Source organism: Falco naumanni, chromosome 13, assembly GCF_017639655.2.
Source record: "Falco naumanni isolate bFalNau1 chromosome 13, bFalNau1.pat, whole genome shotgun sequence".
In the NCBI taxonomy this organism is placed as follows: domain Eukaryota; kingdom Metazoa; phylum Chordata; class Aves; order Falconiformes; family Falconidae; genus Falco; species Falco naumanni.
The window spans coordinates 10,280,571-10,307,293 of record NC_054066.1 but is presented as its reverse complement, the minus strand read 5'-3'; the positions used below and the strand labels follow the sequence as shown (position 1 = coordinate 10,307,293).

The 26,723-nt window shown below is 43.6% G+C and overlaps 1 protein-coding gene across 1 annotated transcript; it reads left to right on the top strand.

Annotated features, from left to right (window-relative positions):
- The first annotated feature begins 3,270 nt into the window (after positions 1–3,270).
- Positions 3,271–20,895, top strand: AP1S3 (adaptor related protein complex 1 subunit sigma 3). Its single transcript, XM_040612904.1, has 5 exons — positions 3,271–3,397; positions 16,852–17,030; positions 18,205–18,313; positions 19,289–19,426; positions 20,411–20,895. Exons 1-5 carry the CDS (start codon positions 3,287–3,289, stop codon positions 20,444–20,446), a joined length of 573 nt encoding a protein of 190 aa, XP_040468838.1. The 5' UTR covers positions 3,271–3,286; the 3' UTR covers positions 20,447–20,895.
- The last annotated feature ends 5,828 nt before the right edge of the window (positions 20,896–26,723 follow it).

Sequence of the window (26,723 nt, the reverse complement as noted above, 5' to 3'; positions counted from 1 at the left end):
TTTTTTGCAGTTTTTTAGAAAGAAAGGAGAATGTTGTATCTTGTTCTCTCCCTGCTGTTCTTCGGTTTGTGTCTTTTAATTGGAGCTGTCAGGATTTGTTTGTTTCCCTGGAAATGTATGTTGAATACAACTTCCCAATCGATTGTAAATCATTAGTGAATGTATAGCTTTACTTACATGGTCCAGGATTAGTTTCTGTAGTCTATAAAGCTTGCAGAGATTAGGAGGGTCTAAGACAAGGCTTGTTGCAGGTTTAGGCATCTGACATTTTATCAGTGACTTCTTTTCAAATAAATAATGTCCAAACTCACCAAAATTTATACCTAAGAGTTAGAGAAGCTCTTACCAGCAGCTATAGGCACACAAGGCTCACTAAATCCACTGTAAGTCTCAGTGTGAACATTTTCTACTTCTGAATGCGATAGAAGAATGGAATATAAGCAAAGAGGATGCAATATCCAACAGCTGTTTGCCTCACTTAAAAGCCTTTCAAAGGGTCCTCAAGAAAGGAATTCATATTGTGTTTTCTTTCAGGCAGAGACAGAAGCCAAAAGAGAAGGGTCCCAAAGCCTTTGCAGCCCCTTTTGAATTAGAGAAATAAATTTGTGTTACTTGGCAAGCTTTCGTGTTCAGATTAGTTAATTGGGCCTAAGGGAAGGACCCGAAGGAGTCCATGGTATGGCATTTTGCTGGCATAAGATCACCCCACCAGTTCATCTGGCACAACTGTGTGCCACAGCTGTCTCCACTTGCTCCCTTTGCTGTGTGACACTGATAACCATCAGTAGTTGCTAGCTGGGAAGTTTGAGCTATCTTCATCACTTCTGTGGGCACACAGTGCTAGTGGTGGAGAAGTGGGGAGGGAAGAATTCCAACTCCTTACCACTCCTAGTTAGCCAGTCATTAAGTACGCCCTGTCTTTCTGTGCTGAAAGCATCTAATTTAGGCATGATCCTGTATCTGCAGCCTTGTTTCTGTTGGGCAGCAAAATTCTCTCTGCTAACCTGCAAGACTGGCGTGTTGATGTTGGCCACTACTATTAATGTACGCTGTATGCATGATGTGTTTGCTGCTGCTTATTTTTCTGATGTACTTGCAAAAACACAAAAGCAGCAAGCTAGTTCCCTTGCATTCATGGGTCTAAGTAAGTAAAGTCTTTGCATAGAAAAGATTATTGGGAGACTGTTGTTAAGCAAAAAAATATTACTGTTCATCACTGGAGTAAATTACATAGCAAGGTAAAATGTAGGTCAGAGTTGTTTTCACAGGTGAGGGGATTGTTCATTCCTTAATTTTGAATTCATTTTGGAGACGGAAGAGTTGAAACATTGATGCCCTACATCTGCAGTACGTCTGCACTGTGGTGTTTGCATATTTGGCAAATCCAATTCCCAGCGTTCAGAGGCATGGCTTTCCCAGTGCTGTGGTGGTATCTGTGGAAATCCCCCATTCACCAACAGTGAGGAACATTTGGGGTTCAAGCGCGCAGCCAGCTCTTGTTGCTCTGCGTAGGCCAGGGTAGGTAGAACTGGGGGCTCCGAAGGACAGGAGCGTTGGCTGTGGTTGTGGGGGAGCCAGATGTTTACCTCCTGGGGAAGGCAGCATGGGTGCTGTGGCACTTCATTTAGCCTGTTTACTCATCCCAGCCGAATCTAGCAAAAGAGTTTGGTCTATTTTAACAGATGCTGATAGCAGTAAGCATGTATTTAGCAGGCACACCGAAGGCAAGGTAGTGCCCCAGCAAAACCAGTGGGGCCAGTCCTGTCTTGGAAGCATGGCGTGGTGAGTGCTGCACCACAGCTGTGCAGTAAAGGGTGAGTGTGTCCATGCAGTCTGTAGATAGCGCTGCTTTATGGGTCTGGGATGCGTGCTCAGGATGCGACAGAAGCTGGAGGCAAGTGAGCAGATGAAGTATCAGTGAGATCTGTAGGCAGCTGGGACTCTTCTTGTGTTGTGCACTCCAGAAGTGAAACCAGGGCACTCGGCAGCTGGCAGTGTCGCAGCACAGCATGCATCATGCTGCTTGAGAGGATGGGGTTGGAACATACAGAAACCAGAACTGAGCAAGCAGCAGCGAAAGGCGCTGTGAACACTGTGCCTGTGTAGACCAAATCGAAGCTTATGGAGGGCAGAGAGGAGTAGGGTCATGTGTGCTTAGGGAAATGTGGAAATCACCTCCACACTGTTAAATGAGTGTAAGGAGCACACCCCTCCATATGCTCTCTGCCCTTGCAAACAAGATTTTCCAGCTGTGAGTGGATTTCAGCCCAGCTGCCCTCTCAGCCATGCATGCAGGATTGCTTTTGAGTGAGGGACCTCTCCTTTGCTGAAGCCAGAGGCTGAAGAGGGGTTCCACCTGTGTCAGCCATTGACATCACTGTGTCCCCTGGAGTCCCTGAGCTCATTCAGATTTTGCGTTCTCACTGATGGCTCTGATGCATCTAGCACTGCACATGGGAGCAGGGCACAGCTCTGCCCAGGGCAGGTGGGAACCATATCCTGAATCCAGAGAGCAGCGCTTTGGGCTAGGTGATGCTGTGTGCTGCAGATCGGCTCTCCTTTAGACTATAAACATGGCACTTAAACATCCTAAGTTGTCTTGTTTTGTGCTCGTGTGGTAGTTTGCATCTGAATCAGACTCCTGGTAGGAGCTTGAGAAGCCTTAGGCCTGGATTTAGAGCTTTAGATTCAAGTGCTGAGCCTGTGGATGTCGCACATGATTTAGGCACCAGCTGCTTATCGGCAGATCCCTGCCAGAGGTTACAGGGATTCGCTGCTCTACCGGCGGCGCTGCTCGTGTCTTGCCCCCCCAGAAAGCACAGCTTAGCAAAGCCCAGCCGTCTGCGGTGGTTAGGCGAGCTTCCTTGTGGTGGAGGTGGGTGCAGAGCCGTCGCGGCTGTGCCGGCAGCGTGGCCTCATGCCGGGAACGCTCGGCAGGGCTGAGGCGAGCCGCTGCGGGAAACCGGCAGCGTTGTTGTTAAACTGGGGTCCCGCTGCGGGGAGCAGGGCGGGCCCACAGCCGGGGGCACCCCGTGTGCGGGCAGGGGCCGCCTGCCCTCCCACATGCGGGGGCCTGGGGGGGCCGTGCTGCGGTCCCGGCCGAACCCCGGCCCGCTGCCCGCGCCCTGCCTCCCTCCGCCGGCGGCACAGCGGGGCCGCCCGCCCGCTCCCGTAGCGGGCGCTGCCGCCGGGCCGGGCCGGCCCCCCCCGTGCCCTCCCCGGGAGCCGCGGCCCGGCGGGGGAGGCGGCCCGGGAGGGCCCTGTCGGGGCATTGTGGGAAGGCGCGATGCGGCCGGGCCTCACCTGGCGCGGGGCGGGGAGGGAGGCAGGGCGGGAGGGAGGCGGCCGGCAGCCAGCCGGGCCGGGCCGGCTCCCAGCGTGCCGCCGCCGCACCATGGTAAGTGTGCCGGGGCCGGGCGGCTGCTGCCGACCCCTGCCCGGGTGCCGCAGCCCCCCTCGGCGGGCGCTCTCTGCGCTTCCCCCGCCGGGGCTGGCTGGAGGCAGGGCGGAGCGGGGCTGCCCCGTTGCCCTCGGTCCGGCGGGGCCCGCGTTCCTGCACCCGCCGCGGCCGGGGGAGACCCTGCGCGGGGCCGGCTCGGCGCCCAGGGGCCAGCCCCATGGTGGGGCCGCGCTGCTGCCCCGGGGCCCCGGGCCGCCGTGCCTGCGGCAGGGCGCATCCCGGGACGGGGCGCCAGCGGCCGGCTTGTGTTTGGGGGAAAGAAACTTGGATTTCGGTGAAAAATCATCCTGCTGGAATAATCTGAGTTGGCTCTTAACAGAGGTACAATGTGTTGTGCGGGAAGTGCGTGCCAGCCTGCCTGCTGGGGCCGCAGCGCACCGGCCGGGGGGCTTTGGGCGAGGGTTGCACCTGTTTGCAGGAATGAAAGTTCTGGTCCTTCCTTGTCTGTCTTCTGGCCCCGGGGTGAGCTGGGGTCACGCCGACAGCCGTTCGTAGCCAACCAGGAAAACAAGGCTGTTACAGAGAGCTTTCCTGCAGCCTTCCTGTAACTTGAGGAGCCGGGGTGCAGATCAGCTCAGCTCCAGAGCCTGGAGAAGGATCAGGTGTGGCTTTGTGTGGATCTCTTGTCCTTTGTCTGGCTCTTCTGTCAGAGCGAGGCGGTGTCGGGCAGTGGGTTTTCTTGTGATGGGCACATTGGGAAGAGCTTTTCCCTACCTGTATTCCCTGGTGCCAGGTAAGTGGGCGCAGCGTCCAGCTCGGGTGCCTTTGCTCAGCTACCTGGTCTCATGGGGGTCAGAGGAGCTTCGTGCTGCCTTTCCATCAAGTGACGTGTCCGAGAGACCTGCTGGGTCTGCTTCAGTTCCTTGTATGTTTTCTGTTGGCAGCCACGTGCGTGACCTGGCTCCATGGCTGGGCAGAGGCAGCAGCAGCAGCTTGGAAGGGGGCAGCAGCCCTCCAGGTGTAAGGGCTGACAGGCAGGATCCTGTCGTTTCAGCTCTCCAGTGCTGTGCTTGGTGGTGGTTTGCTGGGATCAGAAAAGGTTGCCATGGTTATTCTCGTTTGTTAAGCGTGATGACCAATATCCTCAGAATAATGGCTAGATTTTCCCTGAGGAGGACTGTGGGCTCTCAAGCAGTAAGGTGGTCAGTGATGCCTCTTAATTGAGAAACCATCTCACTGCCTGATAATTCAGACTTGGGGCAGGTTCTGCGAGCGTGCCCTGAGCTGCTGTCTTGCACAGTTTGCCTACTGTGTGCATCCGTGATACCAGTTACTGGCAGTGCAGCTGAACAGGAGTCAAAGTCTCGACTCCTTCATCGGAGGCCAAGCTTTGTTGTTTGTCTCTATCCTCAAAGGCAGAGCTATGTTGTTGCTTTTCAGTGGCTTAGCCAGAATGCTAAATATGTGTTAGTCTAGTGTATTTAGAAAGGTGACCTGTCATTACGTTTGCAAATAGAAATGTATAGTAATGAATTTACAGATGGCAATGCAGTCTGCACACCTTAAGTCCCCATAATAGATATAATCTTTACGGCTACACCCTGAGACTGGCCCTACATAGTCACTTCCCTCGGGTAAAGCTTATGTAAACAACCAGAGTTCCTATTTTGCCCTTGAAGATCAGTAAATACAGGAGCAGATTTCAGGGAAGCTGATCTCAGAACTCTCCCTGATACATGCACTCCATAAATGCTAGTTTTCAAAGCACTCATGATGGTCCCGGGGGAGCGCTGCTTATTGACAATTTGGAGACGATCTACTGTATTGATGGTTATAATTTTATAGGGTGAGTGTGCATTCTTACAGTTAATAATTTTGTTAACCAGTGCTGTTGAAAGGGTGCTTTTGTCAGGGTACTCTTTTGGTTAAAATTACTGTGTCCTTTGTGAAGGAATTGTTTACGCTAAGTTGCGTGTCAAGAAATAAGGGTTACTGGATTACAAACCAAGAATAAGCCTTACTCAGGCTTATGAGCGAAGAACTTTTAACAGGTCATTTAAACTCTTCGTAGATCCACTCCTCTAGCTTGGAATGACACAGTTGTGCTTGCCACCTTTTTTCTGTATTTTAAGATCTGAATGGAAGGTACTTGTGCAGATGGTACTGTATCTTAGCCAGTGGGTTGTTTTGATTGCTTGCTCTATTGCAGATTTCCAAGGAAGTTTCAGGAAAGAGTCTATTTAGCAAAGCTAACTTCACATCCTGATGAGAAAGACAGCTTTTCTGCCTGGCTGCTGCTTTGTGACATGTTAAAAAAAAAAAAAAGACTTTAGAAAAGAGACTAAATTCTGCTCCCTGACACATATATGGGTGCAGCAGAGAAACATGTCCTGAAGGATTGCTGTCTCAACAAAATCGAAGAGCGGAGAGAGAGCACAGAGGAGAAAACTCTTTCCCCAAAGACACATGTTGCTTTAGTCTTTCGTGCCTGTGTTGCAACACCTTGATCTTACTGCCACCTCAGTGTTACCAGTGCAGAACTGATGCTTGCGTAGTAAAGGCTCTGCTTCCCTCCTACCTGTGCTGCTTTTCAGTACACCGAGAAAAATTAGTACCTGTGAGCGTGATCTGAAACCCTGGAAGAAGATCAAAAGAATCCCATTGACACAGGGGCTCTAAAAATGTACTTGGCCTGAATAGAAAAGGAGTTGGCAAGCACTGTTTCCACTTAGTGAGACATTTGATACCAGTCACTGATCTAGAAGCTTGGGTGGAAATACTAGTTGAAGTGACTGCAGCTACTGACACCTGCCCGGTGTTTTGAAATGGACTCTCAGCTATTCTGAATCACTAACAGTCTCAGTGTCCGTAATTGTTAAATTAGACACGGATCTGCAAAATGTTTTCAGTGCTGCACAGAACTTACTGTCTACAGGTTAAAGAATTAACTGCTTTTTTCCACTCTGTAATACAGCTGTGTATTGGTCTAGCAAAGACAATGAACCTTGCCTCTAGGCGTTTACCTCTGAAAGACAAGAAGGGCGCAGATTAGAATAGATGAGGGAGGGAGAGAAAATTACAAATGGATGATTCTTGTTGTTTTAGGTAGTGTTCTACATGAAAAAGAAAAGTCCGTGTGGTATTTCTTTGTTTATCTTGTAGTGAACTATTACTGTGGGAGTAGATAATGGTAATGCAACGGCATCCTCTTTAGAAGATTCTGAGTAGACAGACTTTTCAGCTTGGAAAGAGATGACTACAGGGGAGGTGATAGAAATGGGTGAAATCATGAATGCTACAAAGAATGGTTGCTGCAAGAAGAGTCAGGATACATCCTGTGAAATTTTTAGGCACTAAATGTAAAGAAAACAAAAGGGAATGCTTTTTCACACAGTGTAGATGAATGTTTTTAATCTACTGCCAAGGGTGTTGTGGGTGTCCTAGTGGTTTGGCATTTCATAGAGAATGGGTCCATAGGTGCGTTGTCTGGATCCTGATTCTGGCCCTGAATCTTTAAACCTGTGATTCCTGGAGACAGGACTACCAGAATGGTTTTACACATGCCCTGTTACTTGTGCTGTCCCCTTCTGGAAGCTGCTCAGATCAGAGTACTGCTCAGGAGGTGATCCATCATCTGGCATTCAGTTACTCCCTGCCATTCAGTTGGACTTTTTAATACCGTTTTGTGGGATTTGCTAGGAAAAATGTTTTTTTGGGGTTCTTCTCAGGAAGTCTATAATCTCTGACTGTCGATGTGATCCTCTTCCAGTTTTGCATGTCTGTCTCAAGTACTCACTGTCATGAGTCACTGTTGTACTAGAGACCGCGCTGGACTGCCTGGCTGTGCAGTCATTGCGATGCACACTTTACTGTCTCTGGGTAATATGCTCATTTCTGGAAAGCGGAAGAAATGATAGATCATCTGATGATTCTTTGCTTAAGTCATTTTATATATTTTTCACTCACAAATAAGAAAACTGTAGGCTTGTCTCAGAGCCAGGCATTACTGGGATGTGAAGTGCCCGGAGGGCTTTGGAGAAAGCCATGGCATCTGAGGTAGGCAAATGGAGGGAGAGAGCTAGAGGAGTAATGGGCAGTGGTGGCTATGAGGAGGCAAGAAAATGCTGCCAAGCATGTGAGCCATGTAAAATGTTTGCTGCTTTTCTTTATCTTTAATTACTTCAAAATCCCGTGCTTTATAAACCGTCCTGTAGATCTTCTGCCTTCTGAAGGCAGTTATGTGCAAGGGACAAAACAGTGAAAATATTGAGGAAACTGATGGGTCAGAGAGGGCAGGTAGAGCTGCTCCTCCCCAAAGTACCTATAAGATTTATGCTTTGGCATATACATCAGGCATTTATGTGAGCCAGTAGCAGTCTTTCCAGTGATGCCTAAATTAAAACCGTACTGCTCCTGTAAAAAGAATTCTTTCTGTATCACATATGTACAACTGCTAATTACCATCCCTGCCCATTCATTTCCCTTTCATTTCCCTACTGTCCTATTTCTACAGGCTGTCACATGCATTTCCTTGGCTGCTTTGGGTATCTGCTTTCTTGAGGGGCCAGCTCTGGGCGTTTGCATTTTATAGATGTTGCAGTTTAGAGAGGTGCAGGGTCCAGTCATGCTCAAATGGTGTTTTGTTTGCAAGTAGGAATATAGCATGCAGAGTCACCGGGGTAGGACGGGAAAAGAAAATTTACATTTGTGTGGTTTAAGGCAAGCTTGACGTGCCTTTCTTGCCAGACATGTCTTTCTGGCCTAGTATGTCCTGGATTTATGTTTCTTAATATGACAGATAGAACCCTAGGTACTCCATGCACCAGTCTTTTTTTTTTTTTTTTTCTTCTCTAACTTGCAGAATTTGTGAGGATGTCCATTTGCTATTCTCTGTGTAGACCTGAGAAGGGAAGAGAGGGCATTGAAATCCCTCTTCACCAGCCGGTAAATGCCTGTTGTTGCCTTGCTGCTTGCTGTTGGAGCTTGATGGTAGTTTTTGCTCAGACACTTGCAGTTCTCGATGGCCCATTAACCAGTGCAGGAACCCCTGTATGATGATCATCTCCCTCTGCCTAGTCCCCTGAGGCAAGCGATAGACACATAGTGCAAAAGAATGAGAAAAAGAATCATTTTTGTTTGAAGAAAATGCAGAAATTTACCAGTTTATGCCTTTTGTCTTGCAACATTGCATGCTGGAAGGAGAACATGTGAAGTGTTAGGTGGGTGTCTGCCCGTCTGCTCTGAGCTCTGGAAAAGCCATGGGAATGGCTACATGGCTGCATTAAACTCACAACTCAACAGCCACCAGGCTCAGGAGACGGGGATGGGGAAGGAACAGGACCTAAAGCATTTCTTTTCCTCTGAGTCTCATGACAAGACCCAATGTATAGCAGAATTAATTTTTCATACACTTCGTCATTCTGGAGGCTAAATTTTGGGCCAACATAAAGCATTTTTTGAGATCCTGTGCTCTGGCCCTTTCTTCTGTAAACAGCGGTTGATTCTTTAGGTTAAGTCCATGTCAGTTCTTTACCTTAATGAAAAAAAAATGCCATTTTAAAAGGGAAAACCGAGAGTTTATTGAAAGTGCCTAAGTGGAACGCTGCAGTGTTTCAAAAGAATTACTCCAGTGCGCTTTCAGAGTCATTCACGAATGTCATAACTCATGTGAATCTTCGGTCCTTTCAGAGCTTGAGTTTTCCTTGAGTGTCTATGTTGGGAGCTGGAGGAATGGGTGTGAGACTGCTGCAGACCTGCAGTGTTCCTGCGCCACCAGACATGGCCTTCCCAGGGCTGAAGCACTATGTCAGCTGGCTGAGGCCCCAGGGAAGCGCATCACCTTCTCGTGTGCCTGCCCTGGCCCAGAGCAAAGCTCTTTAACTTTGCTCCCTGAAAGCTCAGGGGCAAGGGAAGGGCATCACGGTGCCTTCACATAGCAGGGCTTTGCAAATACCTGATAAGACAAATGGGAAATTAAAATAAAAGAGGCTGCACCTTTTGCTAGAGTCTATTGGGCTAGATTTTAGCTCTGTTTCTTCACCAGCTGTCCAAGGAGCAGGCTGGGAAAACAGCTTCTTGTGACTGTAAAATACACTGGGGCTATAGTGAATTTGAGGTAGTTCTTGGCAGCTTGTTCAGCCTCTCCCCTGGTCTCCTCCTGCTAATAGTAACCTAATGAAGATTTCCACTGCCTCCCAAAAGTGTATAAACAAATAAAAACACCTCTGAGAACACAGGAGGTAGAAGGATGTGATTACCTGGTTAATAATTGTTCTGAATGTCTTCAAATTGTGCTGCTTTCTGTAAGGTCAGCCAGCTGGTGTCCCTGCAGCTGTCTGTCCCTGGAGCCAAGGCTGAGGATGCGAGTGCTGTCTCTGGTTCACGCAGCTGCAGTGTGGTCACTGGCCTGCTCTCCACTGCTGAAGTTTGGGGAAGGTTTTGTGCAAACTCCCTGCCTGGACCTGTTCTTGCTTATTGCCTAGAAACTGGGGTAATTCCACTTTGTGGGAATAAAAAAAATCACGGATTTAAGAAAACTGAGACGAATTATCCTCTGTAAAAACTGGATGTCACTGCCTGCATCTACATCTTAGGAGCTCTGTTGGAAAGCTGTGCTGTCTGTCCTCTTTGGAGAGGTGCTGGAAACCCAGCTTGGCCGTTGGTGGGATGCCCAGCAGCCTGCGAGGAGGAGACCCAAGCGCATGCCTGTACTGTAGGGAGGTGGTTGTTGAAGGAATTTTGCTGGCTTATGAGAAATGAGCCAAGGTCAGGAGGACTAGACCTGCTAGAGGCAGTGATAAACAGGAACAGAGCTGGAGGGATCTTGCGGGGGCCTGAGCATTGTTTTCTCATCCTTAGGTAGGGATCAGGAGCAGGGAGCTTCAAGATGGTTTTGATTCAGAACTTGAGATCAGCTGTAGTGTTTTGATTATAGTTTTGTTTAACTCAAGTGAGGCTCTCAAGAAGGTTGTTGCCTGGATCAATATTATATGGTGTAAATATCCTTTAAATACTAGAATGCTGGTCAATTTAAAATCTTCAGTAATAAGATAAGGGCAGTTTCTGCATCACGAAAAGCATAAAATCAATGTGTAACTATAGTCACGTGTGCCTGTAATGATCTGGCACAGCTTTTATTGCATGGACTTTGGATGTATTGTTTAGGGGAAATTGTTCAGAAATGTTCCTAATGGAGATTAAGTGAGACAGAATTCTGTGCCAGTTGGGCAGCTACTTTGGTATTTTTGTGTTGCAGGTTTTTCATTTATTTTCTTTTTTTCTTATTTGCTTGAATCATACGGACTGAATATGCATTTGAATTTTTAAAGCTGAGATTCTACGGTATTTAACAAATATCTGTCAGCTTCTGCGTGGCTGTGAATAACAGACTAACAGAGTAAACAAGGAAGGCAATATTTTCAATAAAGTAGCCTGTTCTGGATTTTACATAATTGCTTTAAAAGTCCCTAAAATCCCAGAGTGTATGTATTAAAGGTCAGTAGCCAGATGGGGACTCCGTGCAGCAGCAGAATACCGAAATACTTCAGTGTGTTGTTATTCTGGCTTTTCCTGATGTAGCTAGATTGTTAATACATTAGGTCAGTAGTTGTCCGTTCAGTATGTCCTTCTCATTTCACCTTAAACACCTGGCATTCCAAACCATCTCTGTGTTCACAGTATAGCTATTCTTTTTTTTTTTTTAAAAAAAAAAAAGTCAGTATTTACTTTCCTCCCTTAAAAAAAACCACTAAACAAAGCAAACACTAAAATTAATTTTTTTTTATTCTTCAAATGTTTTGGAGAAAAAAAAACTCCTAATGTCTTCGGATAATTTGGATGTTCATACTTTTTAAAAGAAACAATTTCATGAAGGTAGGTTTGTTCATTTTCAGATGTAATGTGAAATAAATACTAACAAAAAAACTCTGGACACCTGTCGATGTTGGGAAATACATTCTTTCATTTGGAGGAAAGAATGAAAAATAGTAAAAGATAAGCAGAATATGAACTCGACTAAAACAGCGCCAGAAGATCAAGCAGACTTCAAGGGAGTCAGAATAAGTGAAAAGAACTTTATGAAAAAAGTTGCTTCCTCTCCACTAAGTACAGCCAGTCAGGCTGGTTTTCCCCAGGTTTCTGTCAGCAGCTGTTGGCATGCCATCAGCCAAAGGTGTGGCTTTTGTTGTCCCACTTCCCTTTTTATGTGGTCCATCAGTTTTTCTTTATTAGTATGTCATACGTTGCCTGTTCCCCTACTGGCAGCAGCAGGCTTAAAAAGAAAGCTTTTAAAGAAAACCTAAGTTTCCAAGTTCTGCCAAGCTGTCTGTTTCAGGATAGTAATTCCTAATTGCAAATTTTAGTTAACTTATGAATTTCAGGAATCTTTCTCTTTTATAAAGGTGACTTTGATTTGGGAGGGATTTAACTGAATTCCGAAAGGTGACAACTGGAGCAGAGTCTAAACCCAATGCTGCTGGAGTGACAGAGCTGCCTAGCCAAGCAAATCCTTGCCCAAACCAAGCACCCAGGAAGGACAAGGATTCTTTTTTTTCAGTCTTCCAGCTGCCATCTCTTCTGCCATCCCTCCCCGTAGGCTCCTTGGAGTCCTCCTGTTTCCCTGTCCTCTCCCATGGAGGGACCTGGAGCGGCCAGATGCCACAGAACAGGTTATGCAGGTTGAATTACAGGAGGAGGAGAAGCAGCATTTCTAGTGCTCATTCTTCTCACAGCCGGGTGAATTAGAGCCTTGCTGCGTTGACCCCTGGAGTTCCCCTCACGGGAAGAAGTGTGGCATCTTTTACATGTTTATGTCATTGGACAGTAAACTGGAGAAATGACTCTGGGAGTCAGGAAAGCTGCTTTGCTTACCCACGTGGCAGTCTTTTTTGATATCCTTACAGGTGGTTTGTTCTGTTTGTATATGATAAAGTCTGGGGCCCTTTAGGCAGTTGTACTAAATGTTGGAGTTCAGATAAAGTTTTAAAACCTCTGTAAAAGCAACAAATGAGCGCAGTTCAAAACCAGTGAGCCAACTGTAAAGTGTTTGATCGGTCTGGAGTGCGAAATGGCCGCACACTGGGGAAGGCTGCACGAAGGGGACCTCTGGTCTTGGCAGGGAGCAGTCTAGGAGACAGGCTTAGGTGAGCTGCTTCTCAGACCATGGCAGCCCATTAGCAAAAGGAGAGAAAGGTCTCCCAAGGAGGGTGGGGAAAAAAAAAGTATAAATTGTGCATTTTACATACATCTTTTATATTTGCTGTTTATGAACATGTAAACGTCTGTATTTTGCATTTTCAGTGTGTGGTCTATTTACTGCTAAATTATTTCATATGAAAGTTTTTTGTGGCCCTGAAACTAAGGGGGGTGGTTGTTAACGCTGGTGCAGTTTTGTAGATCTGGATGAAACAAAAGGCTGTCTAAGTTTCTGACCTGTTACACAACTTACAGCTGCAGTTGATTCAGAGATGCATGAGGAGGGGATAGAATTCAGGTTTAGAAGTCCGGTTTAAATGCTTGATTTAAAAAAACAACTATTTTTCCAACTAGGAAATTATGGCTTACAAATACAAAATGCAGTCATTTAGGCTACTTACTGACGTTTGTGGAGATAATTTTGCATAGTGCCGTAGGTGGTTGGGTCTGATTCAGTAAAACAGGCTAATAAAATTACACTCAGCTCCCAGACCAAAGCTTGTCTCCTACAGACTCCTCATGTGAAGGCAGCCGATGCTCTCATAGGAACTGCACTCCTCATCCCGACCCACTCAGGCTTGGACCTAAATATTCCCATTGGCATCGCCCCTGGGTCTGGTGATTGTTAGTCACAGCCAGCACACCCTAGAATGGAAGCAAAAGAAATCAAGCACTCTGCTTCAAAGGTATTTTGCTTGAAGCAAGTCATTTGCCTTTGTTTTCCTCTGGAATTAGAACTTTTAAAGATGAGTAAAACCTAAAACCAGGATAATCTACCTCTGTTCGTAGTTTGGCTGCTGAAAACTAACCAAAAATTCCTTAATCAACATCCATCTCATCGTTAGCACTATAGGAAAGCAAATAGATTTTCCCAGTCAAGGAACAAATGAGCTATTAATTTGTGTTTGTGCAGTCCTTCAACATGTCCAGGTTTATTGATGCGTCGGCATCTTTCCAGTGAGCTGTAACAAGGGAGCTGGGGCAGTGGGGAATGTGGTGTGTCGCACTGTGTCTGTGTGGCTGGGCAGAGCGATGCTGAACTGCCTGAAACAATGTCTGTCTATAGCAATGAGATGCTCACACAGGAATTAAGCCATTTAACCTCTTGAGAATGTAACAACATTTACCTCTTAGAGAGTTTCCCAAATTGAATGGAATTTAGGAAAAGGAAGAAGAGTCAAAAGAGAAAAAAAACCCACCGTATTTTCTAAGTATCTGCAGCTTTCTAGTGTGTTATTTTGTTACAGGAGCTCTGAGCTGACCGGTAATACATACCTAGGCTTCAGGGCACATTATTTTACTGCAGACTGTAAAATTAGAAATGAACTACGGTAGAAGCTCTTACCTGTTTTCTAGCTGTGTATATTTCTATAATAGTAAAGTCGCCTTATGAGGTATGCAGTTATATTCTGTATATGAGGCAACGTGGGATAGGAGACCCAAAAGTGGGATTTTTGAAACTTGTGTACAAATCTTGATGCATTTAAAAGTGCGTTAATGGGTATTTTCTGATTGCAAAGAATGTTCCTTCGGCTCATGAAAGGGGTGGTGAAACAACTGCATCGTTATAAGAAACAGTGGAGTTTTCAAAGCAATTTTAAATGGAGAGCAGCCAGCTTTCCTATGGGTGAAGCATAACACCCTGAAGTAAACTAATCAGCAGAAAATGGTGATAATATTCACAGTAATTCCCTGGCTTGCTGGTATTTAACCTTTTAGAGGCGTAAGGCTGCTCTCCTGCACACACATGGATTACTTGCAGGCACTCGGAGTTAAGGTCTGTTGGGTCCAACAGCTGAACCCAAACCAGAACACCCCTTCATTGTCTTCCCCTATTGAAGCACGGCAGGCAAACACGTTTCTTCCTGAGGATCTCTCAAACTGCACGACCTTGTTATGCTGACCATGCTGCCAGCTTTTGATAGGAATTCATTGACTAATTCCCTGCATTGTCAATCAAATCTAATCACCCTTTCCTATCTGATCCACCATATATCTAGAAATTTGTTTATCAAATAGCTGCTACCTGTGCCTCGTTACTTTTAAATGGACACCCACTGACCTTCTGCTCTTGTGTGCAGGACCTATGCCCTGCTTTTCAAAATACACTCACCTTTACAAAGGCTTTGGAGTTAATGAGCTGTGCAGCAAGCAAAGTAGTCTTTCATTCATTCATTCAGCTCCTCTCAGCAGACCAAGTGTATGGACACTAAGTACTGTCCCTTCATCTACTGGGCCGGGGTAACCCTGACAGCTGGAATGTTGTCAAAACCCAGTTGGTCATATGAACAGAGAAAGGCAAGAGCATGGTGCTTTGATCTTCACTGTAATCAGGCCATGTGTACTGCTGGCAGCATAATTGTTTTTATTTAGCAAGCTCATCTGGAGAGTATTATAGGACTCAATACAAGGCAGCTACAAAATCCTTGTAATTTTATCAAGCACATTAGACTAATGATGGCAAGAGCCATATTTCCACCAGTAAATCCTGCCACAGGCACATATGAATAAAACAGTCCACGTTTCCTTAAAATGATCCCACATTTAAAGTCTTTCTCAGTATAGTCAGAACTCTTATCTCTGGATTACTCAATAACTATGTGACTTAAGAGCTAGAGAGTGGCTCTGAATTATGAATGATTGCTTTGTTTAAAATCGGTAGCTTTTCTTTTTTTTTTCTTTTATGTAGAAGCTTCCCTGGTGTACTCCTCTGCTTGGACTTTACCAGAGCGTAGAATGATTTTGTCTTTATAGAAACCTGCATTTTAATCTTGATAGTAATAGTGAACATTAACTTTAATCCTTACTGGGGAGATGGAGCAATGGGGAAGTAAAGGTGCAGCAATAAGCTGGAGTAGAAAAGAGGGAGAAGGGATTAGGGTGTAGACTGGGAAACTGTAGGGAAGGGTAAGGCTAGGCGAATGGGAATGGGATGTGTCGAGGGACCTGCCAGCTCTTCTCTTGGGGGGCTCACAAGGGCTGGGAACAAATGAGGAAAATAAGCTGTGCTTCTCCCTGGTCCACCCAGCATCGGAGGAAGCCTTGCCTCTGCTTGGGCAGGTGGTGGTGTGCCTGTCATGGTGACATGGCCGTGACTACGGTTAGACATCCTTCCTGCAAGTCCCTGGCCTTCAAGCATTGCTACTGGTGAGAAAAGCGATGGGGATGCCTGTCAGGAACAGGGCAGTTCACAGTGTCTTCAGCCACTGGAAGCATCTCTATCCCTGCTAGGTTTTGTTTTGTGGTTTTTTTTCCATTTGGCAGATGGTGTCCCATTGAGATGGATGTCATCCCTAAATAGATTTCTTGCATTCTTAAAGCCATTGCCGTGCTATGGGTAGATGGCTTACTGTACTGCTTAAAGACTTAGTATGGTCATTTATTTTAATCTGCTAATAAAAGCATTTGTATAAATGTGAATTGATACTTTTCTTCCAAAAGCCAACTGGCATTTGAAAGTGAGCACTTCTGTATTTCAATAATAACTGCTAATGCTAAGCATGAAAAAATCATGGGCCAAACTGTGGAAAATTATGACTAGACTTAAATTTGAAATTTTAGAACAGTGTACATTTTATGCTTTATTTAATATAACATACTTGGTCACTGAGGTCTGTCCATTATCATCATAGTCATCTGTGTTTCATAATCTGGTGATTTCTTTAGTAAAACTAGTCAAGCTCCCTTTCCAAAGCAGTTGCTCTCTTCTGCTCCTTATAGCCTCTTCTAGGAATGTGCTGCTTTGTTTGTGACCTGAGATTGATCAATACCAAAATTAGTGATTACTATCTAGGTATTCATGTTTCTGGTCTTGTGCCACACTGCATTCTTGGTCTCCCTAGCCCCTAGCCTTGTTGTGTATAAGTCTTTATTCCCTTCACTAAGGTGTCTAATCTTGCTGGAGGAGGCTCTTCTCACAACTGCAAAGTGGTGATGCTCCTCCCGTTCCCCATGGAAGTGGTAGGGTAGGAAGCAAAGCTGCTGTTTGCACGAGGTGAGGAAGGAGGTGGGGAAGGTCGGGTGGAAGAGGGTGCGAAGGGGAGAGGTCTCACAGAGAGGAGAGAGCTGCCTGGGGGAGAGAAGAGGGATCTCTGCTGCCCCGCTCAGCCTCCCCCAGACCTCACTGACGCCACGTCCAGACATCATGTCAGGGCTGGAGATGCCTTCGCTAGGATTTCACAGAGCTCCGGCGTGGGGCAGAGGAATGCTCTTCTCTGGCTGTGGCCCCGGTGTTAACCATGTTGCTTTGTTTACTCTAGATACACTTTATACTGCTGTTCAGTCGGCAGGGGAAGTTAAGGCTTCAGAAATGGTATACGACGCTACCTGATAAAGAGAAGAAAAAGATCATTCGAGAAATTGTTCAGATTATTTTGTCTCGCAATCAAAAAACATGTAGTTTTGTTGACTGGAAAGACCTCAAGCTTGTTTACAAAAGGTGTGAGTAATTTTGTGAGAACGTATGATTACTATTCATATAAATAACGTGCTAGAAGAGGGAAAATAAAGGCTTTCTTCAAGAAAAGCAGCAAACAAAACCTTAAGTGCTAGACTAAGCTAGTCAGAGCCTGCCATCAGCGACCTGTGTATACCAGCACAGTGTCCCCAGATAAATCGGCAGGGTAAATTGTGGGGTGCAAAATACTTGTACAATCAGTTAAAGGAGAGAAATGGGGAAATACATAATAAGTATTGGTGCTTGAAATTCTGTGAGAAGGCTTTAGGCTTCGCTGCTCCTTCTAATTCCCCAAGGCAGCCTGCTGAGATGCATGCTGAGCTTTATCAGGCTCTTCAGGAGGCTGCAGGAGCTATTCTGAGGCACTTTCAACATTTTGTCAAATTTTGTCTGAAATATATGTTCCTCTGGAAAGTGTTAATTTACACTTCCTTTTCCAAACTGATCACTGGACCCCAGTTACAGGATGCTTAGCATTAACTGCCTGTTCATTCATGTAAAGTTGGAGCAAACAAAAGTAGCGTTAAGGTATAGCACGCTGTACAAATTAAGCGGCATCTCCCATTTAGCAAAAATGGCGCTCCATGCTGTGAAGTGATGGATATAAACATCTGATCAGATGCTGTGACAAGTTGGGCTTCCAGCCACAGCACCAGAGAGTTGAGGTAGATCGTTACTCCTATCTTGGGTTGATTTAAACATAAAGTTTTGCTGCAAGTTAGTTGTGAAGATTGCTTGGTCTAAGCAGTTTCATGCTCTCAGGCCCTATGTAAAACACTGTCAATTATTTGATAGCCAGCAGGCTTGCAGGGGTGTAACTCCTTCCACCTTGATTTTTGCCTTTATTTTTTAATAAAGAGCAGTAACTCATTAATTAACCCCACTTACTGTAGTGCTGTTGCAGCAGCTGAGGGAGACCTTAGAGTACTGCTGATTTACTGGGTTTTTTTAAGACCAGTGTTGGAGGTATCCCACTTTGCCAAGGGTGGAGTTTGTTTTTCTAACTAAATTAAGAATTTGTTTAAATTATCTGATCTTTTTAAGTGTTCTCTGGGACATTGTAAGAATGAAAGAAAATGATTATTTTAGAGACCAGATAGACATTAACTGTCATTTGCATAGCTGTTCACTCATGTTTTTGCCTTTGTTTCCCTAGGTATGCTAGTTTATATTTCTGTTGTGCAATAGAAGACCAAGACAATGAGCTCCTGACACTAGAGGTCGTTCATCGATACGTAGAGCTTCTGGACAGATACTTTGGAAACGTAGGTTTCACTTTCTCCCCTGAACTCCATTCCTGGCTGTCTGATAAACAGTTGTCTGAAGGTGTTTTGCTTCATGTTTCCATCTGCACTGCTTAACTTGTAGACTCTCTTAATCCAGAGTGAAATGAATTATTAGAATATTTTATAAAATAGAGCTGAAACTATCATAAGATATTTTTTTTTTATCCTTTCCCCCCTCCCAATTTAATCTCGGTGCTTGGTATGTCTGTCTTGGAATAGAGTTTGAGGGGAAAGCTTGAGGAAAATTACTTTAAAAAACCCTGGGTGAGTGTACTCTAATTCTCTCTCCTGACATCTTCAGATATGCTCATTTTGTTTGTTTCACAATATTGTGTAACAATTAAGGGCATATGAAGAGGAAAAAGATAAAGCGGGTGGTTTTTTTAAAGCAAAGACCTGAAGAAGGTCCAAATAAGTCTTTTCAGTAAGTCTTAGAAGACTGCAGGAGACCCATCTTTTCTATGAACATTTTTGAAATTGTTCCCACTACCTTAATACATTTCTTATGTAAATCACTGTGCCGTGACTCATGTTTGTACCACTTCAAAACAAAAAAGTGGTCCATGACTGTAAGGTCACTAGGGCAGGGAATTTGTCTTGCTCTGTGAAGCTGCATGAACATGTGTAACCCATATTACAAGTGCTATGTAAGACCTATTACAAGGTTAGTGGGCTAGGAAGTCAGCTTTGTTCTCTGAAAACTGCTATGAATGTAATATATTGTATAAAATACAGTAAGTGGAATATCTTTGCCGTAAGTATAGGCTATATATGTGAAGAGAATACATGCAGAAGCTGCAATATTACAGAATATGCAGTATCTTTCTTTACCCTGCTACTTGCCACAAGAGTGGGTATGTTGAATACGTTTGATCATCTTACAACTTTTGGCCTAGTAGTGCTTATAATGCTGTAAAAATTATTTAAATGTGGGGTGTCCTTTTGTTCTGGCAGGTGTGCGAGCTGGATATTATCTTTAATTTTGAAAAAGCTTATTTTATTCTTGATGAGTTTGTAATCGGTGGAGAAGTTCAAGAAACTTCAAAGAGGTCTGCAGTGAAAGCCATAGAAGACTCTGACATGTTGCAGGAGGTAAGGCAGAGGAAAACAAAAGGCAAACCCCTGATCTTCCTCCACCTTCTTTCATCTTCCTTGTTTGACAGGAGCTTAAAATACAGCTAAGCACTTCTGGTATTTAATTATCCAAATGTGTCTTACGTCCAGTTTCAATAGGTACAACAGTGCAGTCAAGGTAGCAGTTATATAAGCTTTCAATTCAACCCTCTTGCATCTTGCGGAATTGTCTGGAGGCTCTTTATATAATGCTCTCTTGCAGTTTAACTGCTAGAATTTCTTGGATATTATATTAAGAAATAGCTTAAGATGTATCTAAGATATTTATATAATATGAGAACATAATCTAAGGTTCTATTTCATTTATACATACATATATATGGATACAGAAGAATCTCTTCTGTTTCACTAATACATTGGAAACAGATGACCTACTGTTAACACTTAACATGGGCAAAAGTTCTTGCTGGCAAACGGGTTTCATTCATAACACCTTCGTAGTCTTTCTGCAGGGCACAGATATGTAACTTTATTCAGAACCCTGCAGGAATTCTCTTGTTGTAACTTGTAATGTAACTTGTACCATTGAGCCAGGAGTGGCAAAAGCAGTTGAATGTGATGGATTTACTTCATTTTTTCCTGGGTGGCGAAGGATCCATTTTAATGCTGGAAGAAAAGCATGCTGGTAGAAGTAACTAGGGGCACGCTGTGTCAGTCCAACAGTTTTTCACAGTGGTCTGGCATTTGCACGTGAAACTACACCAGCTTTGTACAACAGCCAGCTGGATGTGATGAGTTTGGCCACAACCGTGATGTCACGATTAGAAGAGCAGATTCTAAAATGCTCTGAAAGGTTTTTAAAGCAGAATTATTTCTACCTTTTAGTTAATTAATTCCATGCAAAATTACAACTGTCTTCAGAGAGGGCGAGAGGATTTGTTTGAATATTACTGTACTGCTTATAATGCATCAAGTTTTTGTTTTGTTTTGTTTTTCCCCCAGACAGTGGAAGAGTACATGAACAAGCCTGCATTTTAATGTTAAAACTACCTGGAGAGAGAACTGCTGTATGCACCTCTAAAATGCACTTCCTGAAATTGCTTCCCAATGTGCCAGATCCTCAGAGAAATACCAAAACCCAATAACTGAAGGGGTTTGTTTGTATAATGGTGAAGATGAAGGTCAGCTAATGTAGCAGAGGGTTTAACAATTCTGCACTTGTGTTACTCTACAGATGAGTTTCTCAGAGTTGTTACTACCCTTCATCTAGTTTCTCTTCTCCTAGCTGGGCTAAACACTTGTTTTGTACCATGTCTTTTAGCTTCAGGTTTTGTCATCATAAACTGTTACTGACAGTACTTCGAAGAGCTATTTTTACTAGTTTTGGTCTACTGCTGACCGTATGACTCTACTTTTGTACAAATGTCCATTATTTTGAATGTAATGATTATTCTGCTCTAATAATAATTTTTTTTCTAAAAGCCAAATGGTTGTGGACCCTGATTTCGCAAGCTTGTTTCAAAAATGTAAGCCACCTAGTATAAGGAGAAAGACGCTTCTTTTTGGACCAGCCTCTTTCTTTCTCTATCTTCCTTCTATTTTCTGCTGTAGTCTGGTAGCAGGACTGCTCCAACTGCTACTAGACTGCACTCCGCACCTTAGGAAGACTGTTGGCTCAAGATGCTTCTGCCAGGTTTAGTGTATCCTTTTTGCTGCTGCATGCGGGTGGCCTGTTTCTGTCTTTCTTCTCATTTTGCTGTCCCCTTCCCAGATCCCCTGGACCTGGACAAAGGCTGCAACCTTTGGAAGTGTGCAGCTTGAGAGCAGGAGATATCCTGAAGAAGATTAGTCTTTGATATTTTAGGGTGAAAATAATCTCATATCTTTTGGTATCTACTAATAACCGTCTTTCCCAGTAGAGTTTTCCTGTCCCAAATTCACACACCTATTAGGATGATCAGCTTTCTAGTAGTTGAGCGTGGCCCATTTTTGTGAAGGTTGGACAATTTAATCAATCTTTTATAACTTTGCAAGCTGCATAAAGGGAAAAAGAGAAGAATCAGCTGGGCTGTGCATCTTACTGTGTATTATAAAACATTGTAACTGTGTGTGGGGAGCCAGGTATGTTAACTTGCAAGTCTGTCAGTGCAATTTGGTCTCTCTAAACTGATTGAACACTTCCTTAGAGAGATTATTTCCTCCTTTAACAGAATTCAAAGCTCAGAGAAATTCAATTTATCCTAGCCCATAACCCATAGCTGGATGTTTTGTCTCTGTCAAATCACGAAACTGTCCTATAGAAAAATCAGGTAAGTTATCAGAGACATATGCCAGAATGATCTGAGCGTTGATTCACATTTCCCTTCCACATATTTTCTTTGATTTCTGGAATGTACAGTCAGTATTTTCCTTTAGGGTTTTTTCTGATCTTTAAGTGTCCTGCATGCTTGTTCTGATTTTTTCATTGCTCCTTTCTCTCCTGTCTGTCTGTATCTTCCTGGGGGGAAGGGTTTTGGGGGTTCTTTTTGGAGGGTGGGAGCACTTTGAGACAACATGACAACTTTGCTAATTCTCAGCCCACTTTTCTGCCTGTGTTATCTGGTCTGTTAGTAAAACTGTGACAAACTGGTTCATAGCATTGTGCTGCTCTTTTTAAAAATTACTTTATCCATCTGTTTTCTCTGTATTGATGTCAAAGGCATACTTTCAGCATTGAAAAAATAGTGAAATTGCTGAAGGGCTTTTAATAGCTCTGAAGACATTCCATTTAATAGTAAATTAATGAAATTGTATGAGTTGTATATTATTTTCGCATGGTTTGAAATTAAGTTTTTTGAAGTAGAGTATTTAATTGATTATGAAGCCACTTCAGAATGTGCAAAGAGGCTCTTTTTGCTCTTTGCTTTTATAAGTGACTTCTATTCAGTGAAATCATCAGTAGTTTCATTTGCTTTTACTCTTTTTCTTTTGGAGCCATGCTGTGATTCTCTGACTCTTATAACTGTCATGTTGCTTGAATTGTGGGGTATTATCAAAATAGGAGTTCTAAGAAGAAGATCTCTTGGTATGAATAAAGATACCATAAGCCTGTTTTTTTAGTCATTCTAAGAGCTGTAGGACTTCTTTCTCTCTCATTTCAAATAGAGAAGAGTTCCTTATGGAAAAGAATAATACATTAGCTAGGATTACTTATGCCAACCATATCAATTCTAGCATCTGAAATAAATAGTATTGCCAAACTGATGTATCCAATGTCAGCTTGAGAAGTGTGAGAGAATTAGTATGGTTGCCTTGCCCTACTGCACAAGGTCATTGAGTATGGCATGCCTGTTGTGCCAGCCACCTTTGTGCTACAAAGTGGGATGAAAAGCATGTGTTAAGCACTCCAAAGAACTGCTGAATTATATTCCTGCTCTAAGCAGCATCTACATCTTCCTGTTACTTTTGCCTACACAAAGTAGGCAGTTGAGTGTTACTTAATGTGACTTTTGCAAGTGTCAGCCTGTATGTATAGCACACTTATGAACAGATTGGATGGAAACATAAAACTTGTATTTATATTTTTTACAACCTTCAGTGAGGCAGGGGTCACTCACCTAAGCGGTGTTACAGTGGCAGTTCAGCTCAGTTCTTTCTCCAAAGGGAAAAAGTCCAAAAATGAAAAGGCCCAAGTGAAACCCAGTTATTTACAGGTTACCTTTAGGTCACTGTGTCAAAATGCCTGTGCCTCCGTCTTTGTGGAACTCCATTGCCATTGACGGGACTCTACATAGGTTAGTGCACTGTGGACTATAGCTCATCAGAAGATGGTTGGCTCTCAGTGTCTTAGTTCTTTGATTTTTCTTAAAGGAGGAGATACATATTTCTTTGTATACATTCACGAATCTCTCATTTAATGCCAGTTTAATGTGTTTGCTGTTGATGTTTCTATTTTCAACTTGCCTGACTATTCTAGGCGATACTCAACGTAAAGTTTTCTAAGATTACTTCATGAAATTATAATTAAAAAAAAGTGTTAGAAAACAGGTGCCTTAACAGTTTTCCTGATCTCACCAACATCTTTTGTGGTTATCTAAACTCTGACCTCGCTGACAAGCTTCAAGCACATGTCCTAGTTTGCAAAATTCCATTTACTAAAATAACCATTAATTGTGGTCATGTTGCTAGCCTTGATTGCCATCCTTGCTTTTGCCAGCTGCATCTAACAAAAAGCTTTTTTATTTCCTTGTTAGCATCTCTGCCTGGAGGATTCTTACTCTGATCTTACTGCTTACCAGTTGTGACAGGGCTGGTTATCTGTCACGCAACTATTTGCAACTCTTGAGTTGTGACATCTTTGAACATACCATGACAATTAAAGAGAGACAGACAGACTGGGATAAAAATAAGTGTAATAATGTCAAAAGGGATATTGAAAGTATGACAAATCATCTTGTGTGAGAGGCAAGAGTGGCAGGATCTCACAGGATTCATGAATTCTTACAATTTCTGTTTCTGTTTTCATTATGCATTTCTGAGTGTTGTGGCTCATTAAAAGGTGTCAATTCTTACAAATAACTGTAGGACGTTTGGCATTTAGGTTACCTTGGTTACCTCCTATCAGCCTTTGTTTAACGGAAAAGCCACTGAAAGTGAATCTTCAACACCTCCCCTGGCTGCTCCTACAAAAAAACCATGTGCTTTCAGAAACCCAGGTCGGAAACTTACTGTATAGTCTAGGTATGGTTCTCTGTCTGAATTTATGTTGGACAGAGTAACGCTGTACTTATGAAAAGATGAATTGCTATTTTGTAATTTATTTTACAGTCCTTTCAATAGAGAACACATTTTTTTATCCTCTGTGTAGCACTGTGCTGCGTTGGAGTAATACAGTGTGCAATAACAGTACATTAGGGGTCAGGAGGGATTGGTTTATAAGGGAAGATTAGAAGAATTTAACAGTGTGAGTGAGGCTTTCAAAGATACCCAGAGACGTTCAATCAGCAGTCCCCGCAAAATAACAAGGCTCAATCTAGTTCATAGAGAAAACTCCTGTCTGTGTCTGTCTGTGACATTCTACTCCACTGAAAATGCGTTTGAAAATGTTTGTTAGCACAGCTACTGCCTGAGTGGGATGTTGCTCTCACCCTGCACAAAATGAGTAAACCCAAAGGTCTCAGTTCTGCAGTTAATCCCTGTGGTGGGATTTTTATTAACTCTGTCTGATGCCTTTGTGAGCATGGAGTCTGCATCATCAGCTTACATCATTATATTTTTGCTTTAGATGGCTGCCAAGAACTTGTGAGCTCAGACCAGGTAAAAGCATCCTTCTGGGGAATTTGATGACATTCCTGCTACATTCAACATCATCTGTGTTCCTCAGCAAGATGATAGTACAAATAAAATATCTGTTGAGTTAAATGTCTGTTAGGATTTTTCAGGGTAGGTTTTTTTTTTTTCCTACCGTGAAGATAGCTGGGCTAGGTTGAAGTATAGTAGCGAAAGCTTAGTTTAAAGGGTTGCGCTGCAAAACTTAATGTTTGCTGTCATGGAAACCTGTTGCCTTGGAACATGACTAATGAGACCCAGGCTAAGGGAAGGGAAGAAGCTGTTCTTGAAACTATTGTTCAGCAAACCCTAAGGAAAACCAGCAATATACATTATCATAAATTACAGTTATTTCAAGTTCTGTTGTCTAGTCCACTTAACCTTGTCTTTTTATTTACTTATTTAGCAGCTCTTGTAACCACATGTTTTCATACAAAGAACGCTGTAAAATAGTTCAGAGCTAATTCTTTGGCTGTCTAGAAATAAATAGCATCTTATTTGCTGTCCTCTTTCCCAGTACACTACAAAATTTGTCCAACTTTCATGGAAAGAACACACTGAAAGCAAACATGTGGCTGGTCTGGAATGCCCCAGTAAGGGGGGATAGTCATTCAGCTGAGGATTTTTGACTTTGGTTGTAGTTGTATGTTTTAAAGACAGTCCAAGTATATGAGGTGGGGAACGTTTCTGTGTACACAGCCATGTGGAAAAATCTGGTTACCCCTGTTTATCAGTGTGGGAATATTGCTGGTCTCTAGTGCTGAAGGGAAGCTCGGCAGAGGGGGGAACATAGGGAAGGTATGGTAAAGTTTATTTTACCCTTCCGTCATCTCTGTAGAATTTTTGCTGAGAATTCTCCTCTTTTCTGGAGCTTTATGCTCCAAATCCGGTGTGTATCGTTACACACCATGTTCTGCAGTGGAGAAGAGAGTGCTGATGGTTTTTTCCTGCAAAGGTGAATTTTGTCTGTCTGTTGTAAAAAACCACTACTGAATGTAGAATCCTTAGTTACACAGGCTGACAAATTCATTAGAGCTTGCTGCGGATTTCAGCTGCTCTCTGGACCAGGCTCCTGCATGAATAAATTGCCAGCAGCTGTGTAAGTCTGCCTTGTGGAGATCACGATTCGGGGTCCTTCTGGAAGCTAACAGCGAGGAGTCAGCGTGGCTGAGCAGAGCTGACAATGACAAATCACAGAGGAACATCTTCAGAGAAGTTTCAGGTGAAAGAATATGTTCTTTTCTATTTCTCGAGAGGGCTTGGGATGTGGTCCTGGGTGAGTATTATGCTGGATAACAGCTCTGAAAGAGCACTGTGACAATGCAGCAAGAAAGGAATATTCTGGGAAAAAGAACAAAGAACTGGCTGGGTTTGTGAGCTGACAGCTGCATTTGGGGCGAAGGAGGATTTTTTCTGGTGTCTGTTGTCGGTGACAAGGTGGTCCTTGTTCTCAGAGGAAAAACTGGCTTGGGTAATCCGTTCTTGTTTGGCAAGGACTGACAGAGCGTTCTGTTGGTAAAAAAGGTACTGCAGAGGGCAATGACATATTATAAATTGTTTTTAAATACAATAATAAAACATTGATTCATTCTCATTGGGTTACTGTGAGGAAACCGCAACATTTAGCGTGACAGTTCTGCCTGAATGATGATGAAAATAACCAGTATGTCAAAAACGTTATGTCATGATGTATAATCTAGTATTTATCTTTAAGCCTGGATTAAGAGTGGAAAGACTAGGACCTCAAGAAATATTTTCATCCTTGTGTCCCAGGCAGGATCAGCTGCACTTAGATTGTACCTGAGTGATGTTTTCCTAACTTCTTTAAATCAGCCTCTGGTGGAGATCCCAAAACGTTCTTGGATCGTCTGTCCTGAATCTAGCCCCTCCCCCCGTGTTGAAATGCTCTTCCTAATGCCAGCTCCTTCACTGCAAGATAAGCCCAGTACTACTTGTGATACCGAGCACAGATACAGAAATACCTTTGTTATGTTTCTTTTTGCAGCAG